The sequence below is a fragment of the Triticum dicoccoides genome, chromosome 7B (assembly GCF_002162155.2).
Source record: "Triticum dicoccoides isolate Atlit2015 ecotype Zavitan chromosome 7B, WEW_v2.0, whole genome shotgun sequence".
Lineage (NCBI taxonomy): Eukaryota > Viridiplantae > Streptophyta > Magnoliopsida > Poales > Poaceae > Triticum > Triticum dicoccoides.
In genome coordinates this window covers 35871019-35879867 of record NC_041393.1, presented here as the reverse complement: position 1 = coordinate 35879867, position 8849 = coordinate 35871019, and the positions used below count along the sequence as shown (strand labels likewise).

The 8849-nt window shown below is 44.5% G+C and overlaps 1 protein-coding gene across 16 annotated transcripts in view; it reads right to left on the bottom strand.

The window, feature by feature from the left end:
* The window catches only part of LOC119336445, a 6521-nt gene extending 776 nt beyond the window's left edge, over positions 1 to 5745 (bottom strand). The window contains exons 1-7 of one of the 16 annotated variants that reach the window (XM_037608465.1): positions 4462 to 5745; positions 3299 to 4274; positions 2039 to 2155; positions 1863 to 1956; positions 1661 to 1791; positions 1179 to 1271; positions 36 to 535 (exon numbers count right to left, since the gene is read on the bottom strand). In XM_037608465.1, coding sequence (XP_037464362.1) covers positions 4481 to 5692 — 1212 coding nt within the window. In that variant the 5' untranslated portion in view covers positions 5693 to 5745 and the 3' untranslated portion in view covers positions 36 to 535; positions 1179 to 1271; positions 1661 to 1791; ... (2 more) ...; positions 3299 to 4274; positions 4462 to 4480. Of the gene's footprint in view, positions 1 to 35; positions 536 to 1178; positions 1272 to 1660; positions 1957 to 2038; positions 2156 to 3298; positions 4275 to 4461 lie in introns of all 16 variants that reach the window. The other 15 variants (XM_037608466.1, XM_037608474.1, XM_037608467.1 and 12 more) reach the window with 15 other exon arrangements.
* Between the last annotated feature and the right edge of the window lie 3104 nt (positions 5746 to 8849).

The window sequence follows — 8849 nt, the reverse complement described above, 5'->3', positions numbered from 1 at the left end:
AGCAACTGCATATACATCTTTCCTCAGAAACTTACAGCACATGCATAATGCAGAAAGAACGGAGAGAACACAAGTTCATCTGGACAACATTATAACATGTCTGTAAACAGCAGGCGGGCAGTGATCGTGTCTTTGACTCGCTGCATTAACAGTTTCAGGCTAATCTTCAAGGTACACATCCATGACAGTGCATCCACAATTTTAGCAATGTTCTCAGCACACCATGCCGCATTGCAAACCCACCCTTTGCAGGACATGCCATTGCCAGCCTTTCAGACGCTCTTCAATTAGCATCTTTGCAACCCAGCACCAGCCCGCCGTCCACGTGTACACTGTTTTCTGTTCCTTTCAGACTGCCTCGAGGGTGCACTTTCTGTTCTGTCCTGGTTAAGATTTTCTCCAACTATGAAGTTCTCTCTTTCGGTTCCAGCGGCTGCATTAGCGGGGTGATTGCTATCCACAAATTGCATCATGAATGTCAGGCGATGGCTGTTCTGATGATTTGAATTCGGTGGTCTTTCCGGAACCAACGATCCTGAAAAGCAAAATAAGCGAGTGAGTGAAGGATCTTATGGCCTAACTGAACTTTTCTCTACACAACAATCAGTACCACCAGACACACATTATAGAATGCTGGAGTACTCATTAGCAAAAAGAGTTTGGCAGGGAGAAAAAGGCCGGTTAAATCAATGAAACAAAAGCGCCAGGTGTTAATCGTGCATTTTCCCTTTGCCTAGCGCCTATCTCGCCTAAGCACACGCCTAGCATGATTAAGCACTAGGCGTTCTGTTGTCACCGAGGCACATAATTTTTCACTGGATTAAATCCATCTCTAAATGAGGGTTATTTGGTTTTCAAATTTTAAATGACTCCAAGCAAAACAATTCTCATACAAATAAGACAAGATTTGAGCATATGTTAATATAGTTATTTTAATCATGTTTCTGGGTTCAACAGAATTGCAGTTCTAAAATAAGTATCCTGGCCCTTCCTTTCTGTTTTCCATTTTTCAAATACGTACCCCCTCCGTCCGAAAATACTTGTCGGAGAAGTGGATGAAAATTGGTGTATCTAGAACTAAATTGCGTCTAGATACATCCATTCCTCCGACAAGTATTTTCGGATGGAGGGAGTAGCATTTAAAACTTCATGAAAAAAAAACGATTTGAGTAACCTACTGTTTCTCAATGGTATTTGAAACTTCTTGAACATAAGACATCGAAGAATTTGTACAGCCCCTGAACAATGCACGTGCTCCTAAGCTCAGTATGCTGCAAAATTTGTACCTCAAGTTAGCCATTTCCCCCCCACTCACAAATAGAACATGTATTGCGAACATATATTCCATTACAACACTGCTCCAATCAATTATAAGCATGCGTTCTAAAAAAATAGCAAGGATGCCTATGTTGTGGCAATTCCACCATAAAGGTAATGGGTTCCTTGTATCATGCTCAAGGCTCTAGACTGGCTAGCAGGAGAAACATTTATTTGTTATGAGCACAAATGATAGACTGAATGAATTCTTGCCGATAAACACAGTTGCCAAATAAAAACATAAAGTGAAGGCCCAGACAAAAGAGCACCTAAGAAAAAAAAAAGACCATATGTAGATAATGAAGAACCATAAGACTGAATGACTTGTGGTGTTTGTGCTCACAGGAAATCTCGAAGACACGCATTAATTGTAACGGAACTTTGTGTAAAGCCCCCTGTAATATGATAGCACCACTTGATCACCTATAGTACCCCAAACACCAGACTGCCTTTTCCGACTGAAATTGGAAATGGCTGCCGACATGTTGTACATATTTTTGTGAGAGGTGGCCTGGTAAGAAACTCAGAGGCTGAACAATGCTGACCTGATGATCATAGAGGAGGGTTTCCATGAAATGTGATGAACAGACAGTTTTGCTTATGGAGGTGGCAAGATGGAACTGACAAAAAAAAGGACAGCTGAAGCTACGGTGTTTAGTTCAGCGGATTAGCTAGGGGTTAAGTTACAAGTACTGTTTACTTGCCAAAGAAAGAATATCACCTGAAGAAGGTTGGTAATGCTGGTCTCTTTATTTTAATTAAGGTGGATGAATGATCGTCCGAGACCAAACAGGAAAAATCGAAGTGCCAACAACTGAAGTGAAGAAACAAGAGATACCTGCATGCAGAGTAGTACTGAGGAAAGCGATCAAGTTTGAGGTACTAAAGTTAGTTCAGGAGTCAGACTGCTGTTGGAGTGACAATAATTCAAGGACTCATGCCAATGGGACTGTCTTGTTGATGGTTGTGGTATGGAGAATTCTCTCCAAAAAGGACAGACCCAGTGCTAGAAGCTGCACCCTGCAGTGCAGGGAGGTGGCGTCGAACCCAGGACCTCTTGGCACAAGTGGGGAGTACTTCACCACTGCGCCAGGCCCCTCCTAGCGCCGAACAAAATCTGCTGCCTAGCAGGTCTGAGAATTGAGGTGTCGCCAAATTGGTGAAATTGAGCAGTGCAACCGAATTGCTGATAATGACTTAACTACTTGGTCATACAAATATCTGCAAAGACTGTGGCAAACAGTACAGGCGTAGCTAAAGCCTGAAGCGAAATGCTCGCAACGCTCAACATCTTATTACTAACCCTGCATCAGTTTCTACAGGATCTGTTGGAATTATGTGTCCTGCAACTATATTCAAATTACTTAAAATTGTTAAATATTCGGAATACCTCGTTATGGAATTATACATATATTTGTACATGGAATTGTTTTACATGTTTAGCATGGAATTGTTACTTGCTGGAACGTACTTAAGTTTTATATACTTAAGAAAGCTGGTCGATTATCGGTGGAATACAATATACTATTTATATTGGAAAGAGTACCCGGATACACTGATGATTGGAAGGAGCTAGATCGTATAATTAGATTTCAGCCCTAATGTTGATCTACATAATTAGAGGAATTTACACTCTATTATGGCACGTTGCTCACAAGCGCGTGCTCCGGGGACATAACGGGTAGAATCCGTTAACAGACAAATATGATTGTGGTTGGTAATTTGATCTGGACTCTATCCCGGAAACTAGTGGAAAAGACTAGGAATCTTATCTGTATAAGAGGTGGACTCTTTGGAAAAACAGTATAAGAAGGTCCCTACCCCCTAGCCTCAGATATGCGAATTGTGAGCGGCACCACGGATAAGCGCAGAGGAATAAGGGGTAGACCACAAACCCTAAATTTCTAACAGGATGAACAAGCCACAGTACAGTATATGCATCGAAAGCAAAAGAAATGTGCACACATGTCTAATTGTTTACCTGCCAATCCATGTGAATCTCACAAATAACTGTCCTCATCCTCATCGTCACTACTCCAAAGCATGTCATGCTCCTTCAGTCGAAGCCCCAACATAACATCAACAATGTCCTCTTCAGAAAATGCAGATATTACCTGTGGTGCATCCAGTGCTGAAAGCTCCCACACAAGGTGGGGTCTGGGGAAGGGAATTTCTAGACAGCCTTACCCTCGCATAATAATTCTGCAAAGCTACAGAGTATTGGCAATATAAAATAGTCACAGAAATCAAGGAGATCAATTGCGGAAAAGTAGTAGATGGCTTAGCAGATGACATTGGTTCGAGAACAACTGCAGAGAGAGACTTTTAGAGACTGAAAAATGCTGACATGATGAACATCGAGGAGGGTTTTTATGAATATGGTGAACAGACAGTGTTGCTTATGGAGGTGACAAGATGGAAGTGGCAAAAAGGAACTATGATATTTCAAATTAGTAGATTAGCGAGGGGTTAAGTTACAGGTACTGTTTACTTGCCAGACAAATGGATACCAACTGAAGAAGGTTGGGTGATGATGCTCTCTTTATAAAGGTGAATGAATGATCATTGAAGACAAAACAGGAAAAATTGAAGTGGCAACAGCTGAACGAGTAAACGACAGATACTGAAATTACTGACTAGTTGCATGCAGCACAGCACTGAGGAAAGCAATCAAGCTTGGGGTGAAGTTAGTTCAGGAGGCAGATTGTGATGTAGAAATAACATGAACCCAAGGACACATGCCAGTGATATTGTCTTGTTGATCAATTGATCACTGCGGTAGGGAGACTTCCCTCCTGGCGCCTCACAGAACCTGCTGCCTAGCAAGTCTGAGAATTGAGGTGTCACCAAGTTGGCAAAATTGGGCAGTGGGACTGAATTGTTGGTCCTAACATTCAGAAAGGTGTTGTGATGAACCAGTGCAATCACTGTATATTAACAACGCAGATAACATGAGTCTGAAAAATGAAAAGGAATATTTGTTAACATATGTGCACCTCGTACAGGTGTAGGTACAGGCTGAAGCAAACTGCGTGCAACACTCAATATCTTGCTACTAACCCTACAGTGGTTATCTAGAGAGCCAATTGGGCATGGTATATCCACTGAAAGCAAAAGTAATACGCGCACATATCCAATTGTTACCTGCCAATCCGTGTAAATATCACAGATAACCATCCTCATCCTCGTCGTCGCTACTCCAAAGCATGTCATCCTCCTTATGTCGAAGCCCCAATATACCATCAACAATGTCCTCTTCGGCAAATGCAGACATTTTTGTAGCACCAAACACTTTGGTCCTGCTTGTAACAATGTCATCAACAACATCATCCAATTCATTCGTATCCCAATCCACTATGAACTCATCATCATCATCTTGCTCATCGTGCTCTTCGTATCTAAACTCTGGAACCTTCCCACTCCGCATCATCTCCTCATCAACCTCCCCGTTTTGCACGCTGTCCCAAGGCAGCCAAATATCAGCAACCTTCCCGAGCGCGCGGCACCCATCCCCAACCACGACCATCCTCAGGGCGGCAGCGCGTGCGTTACGCACCGTGTCGGTGAAGTCGGAGTCATCGGAGACGAGCACGACCCAGTCGACGCCGCAGGCGATGGCGTGCTTCACCTGGCGTTTGAGCGCTTGGTCCGCAGCCTGCGGCTTGTCCGGGACGGTGCGGACATGGACGCCGGCGCGCCGGAGCTCGGAATCGAGACCGTAGCCGACCTTTGGGGTGAGGAGCTCTCGCGCGGCATCCTGGTACTTGGTGTTGTTGGAGATGTAGCGCTCGCGGAACTTCTGGCGCTTCTTGCCCTTGAGGGAGCGGAGGCGGCCGAGCTTCTTGTTGCGCTCGCGCTCGTGGAGCTGGCGGAAGTGGCGGGCGAGGTCGGGGCGGGTGGGGAAGCGGCGGCCGCAGACGGCGCAGGAGTAGGGGACGGGCGGGGCGGCGGCGCCCGTGCGCTCGGCGCGGTCGAGGGCGCGGCGCTCGCGGCGGTCGGCGGAGACCCAGGCGGGGAGGTGGGTGAAGGCGTGGCGGTTGGCGAAGGCGGAGACGGAGTCGACGCGGCCGAGGAGGGAGGCCGCCTCGCGGAGGGAGGTGGCCGCCTCGAAGGGCGGCCCGCGCGGGGGCTTGTTGTCGAGGTCCCACAGCACCACCACCGTCGGGCTCCGCGCCGTCCACACGCCGTCCCCGCCGCGGAACATCTCGACGTCCGCCGCGGTGGGCGCCGCCGAGTACGGGTTCTCGGCCGCTGCCGCTCGGAGTGGGGGATCGGCGCGGAGGGAGATGCGGTGGGGGGCGCGGTGGTTGAAGGGGGAGGGATGGAGGACTGGCGGGTTGGGAGGTGGGTGGAGGAAGGAGAGTGGCGGCGGCATGGCCGGCGAGCGTGGGCAGGTCGCGCGAGGCTAGAGGTGGATAGGAGGAGACTGAAGGCGGAGGAAGAAATGAATAAAATCCGGAGAGCGGAGCGTCCAAAAAAAGTCCCGTCAACGAAAATGTCAACAGTAAAATAAAAAGGTTCAGAAAAATTGAAATATTTTTGTGGCAAACTTTAAGGAATGTTTGGAGTGCTTGTTAAACTTCGTCATGAAATCACATTGATGAAAGTCGTGGCGTTTTTTTTTTAAATCAGTGCTTCAAAAGGCGTTCAAAAATATCATTTTTAGAGCATCGATTTTATTGTTCCACAACTTTCATGAATGTGATTTCTTGATGAAACTTTGCAAGCACTTCAAATATTCCATAAAGTTTGCCACAAAAACTTCAGAATTTTATTAAAAAATTACTATTCTTTTTTTTTTAAATTACTGCTCATTCAAGAGCATATTAGCTCGCGAGTACATACACCACGATATGTTTCTTTCACCTCAAATACTGAGTTTAATTTCATGGTAACATAATTACAGTGTGCTAATACAATACCAGAATGCATTTGTACTATTAATCTTTACTCCTAAAGAGGAGGTGGAAGTGTCTCCTCAACCCTGATTAATCCCGCCCCATCATCACAAAAGCCACATCCCATCAGTTTAATTTTGCCTCACCTTCCATTACCCCCTCTACGCTGATTTTTTCTCCATTTCACATTTTCATCTTTCTTTTTCCAGCTGAACCCCACCTTTCGGGTTTTCATATCGATTTCTCAACCTTCCCTTTAAACAAGTAACTTGCAAAAATCTTAACAGATCATAACTTCCCTTGTCTTGATAGATGGATTTCGTTGATCGCTTTTGTCTTTTGATGCGGGCATGGGTATCAAATTATTTTTAGGAACTTTTCTTAACAAATGGATTTCTTTGATCCCATTGCCTTTCCAAGCGGGCGTACACATGATCTCCTTCAGGCCTTGTTCGGTTGAGGTGGTTTTTGAAGGGGAATGGCAGGGGTTGAGGGGGATTACACTACGAGGGAAAATTCTAGTAGTAGCGCGGGTTTTGAGGCTAGCAGCAGCGCGGGTGGCCGCGCTACTAATAAGGCGCTACAACTAACTCATAGTAGTAGTGCGGCCCTTACCCGCGCTACTACTGTTGACGATATCAGCAGCGCTTTTTAAGAACGCGCTACTATTATCTAGTTGTAGCGATTTCGCCATCCCTCGCTACTGCTATATCTTTCATCATTTTCCCATTACCCCTTTCCATTTCAGTTTCCCTTTCAGATACTAGATACTAGGTACTGCTAGTAGATATCAATTCATAAACCATTACTAGGTAGTATTCCCTTCGTTCCATATTACTCGTCGTGGTTTTAGTTCAAACCACGACGAGTAATTTGGAACGAAGGGAGTACTAGATAACAATTTCATGCATAGTCAACATGCATCCTCAAGCAGTACAAGGTCATATCAACGGCCATCATCATATGTAGTTCTAGATGATATCGACGACGATCATCATATGTAGTTCTAGATGATATAGCCACACACACATATGTAGTTCTAGATGATATAGCCACACACATATGTAGTTCTAGATGATGTCGAAGACAATCATCATCCTCAAGCCTGGGCGATTGGTGTTCCTGATAGTAATTAGGATGGCCTGTCCAACACAAAGATTCTTGCCATCGAGGAATTTCTTCCACCCAACCGAATTTAAGTGTGTGCGACCGTCTGTGTCCACGCGGTAAGTACAGGTTGTGACGGAGCCCCTTGCAGTAAGGCGTAGTCCAGCTGAGCCTTCTTCATCAGGCTCGATACCATAACTCACAGATATGCTCTTTGCCAATTTCTGAATAAGAAAAACATATCGATTAATAAATAGCCTCGCAAATAAGTACATATGGATTATCTACACTATTAATAGTTCCCTTAGATTCTACACTAATAAGCATGTGATCGAACTCTACACTAAAACATATCATCGACTAGATTCCACACAACATACCATATCATTGGACTGTACACAAGGTAATTCATCGGATAATTTGCATTTGTAAGTATAACATACCATATCATGTCGATCAACCATGCTAATTTGTCAAGCGAGTCACGAATGGCACCCCGACAAAGTCAGCACATGGCGGAATTATGTCCCACAGGTTGGACACCTCCTCCTTACTCAGCCTTGTTCTTTGAGCTATGATGGCTTCATGAAGTGGGTCCTCATCATCTTCATCGAGTGGGTCCTCATTATCTTCATCATCTTCATCATCTTCATCATCTTCATCATCTTCCACCAGGTTGAGATAAATGACAGCTAGCTTGGGTCTTTCTGCTCGGAAGGAGAAGCTGATCAACTCACCACCAGTAAGACGCATGCGAGCGACGAAACGGGCCCATCCATCTCCTCCAATCCGCGACATATTACGTCCTTTCTCGACCTCCATAGTGTACAGCCCCCCAGGAGCCTCAAATGTCACAGTGTCTCCTGTCAGCTTGTTGAATTTCAACCTCACATTGCATGGGACGATCTGTGTAAAAGAAGCAAAATGACACAATGCAGTAATGCCAACACTAAAAATAAAATAGTTATTATATTTCATCTAATTTTTTACCGCCGCATGACGAAAACTCGGCTGGAAGTAGATGCTGAACAACTTGCCAGTTGCAAGGCTACTGGCGCATCCTGACTTGCACAGTCGACATAGTGGTGATGGTGGTGGCGCCATTTTTCCTAAAGCAATATGAGCAAAGGATTAACGATCAACTAAATCAAAATGTTCTAAGTCAACTAAACCAACTAGCCTACTAAATCAACTAAATCAAAATGTTCTAAGTCAACTAAATCAACTAGCCTACTAAATCAACTAAATCAAAATGTTCTAAGTCAACTAAATCAACTAGCCTACTAAATCAACTAAATCAAAATGTTCTAAGTCAACTAAACCAACTAGCCTACTAAATCAACTAAATCAAAATGTTCTAAGTCAACTAAACCAACTAGCCTACTAAATCAACTAAATCAAAATGTTCTAAGTCAACTAAATCAACTAGCCTACTAAACGTCTGTCTTCTGGATTTGGAGAAGTGCCGATTTTCAAGAACGCGAATCTTATGATATGGTGGGAATCTCTTATGATAATTATCCGCAA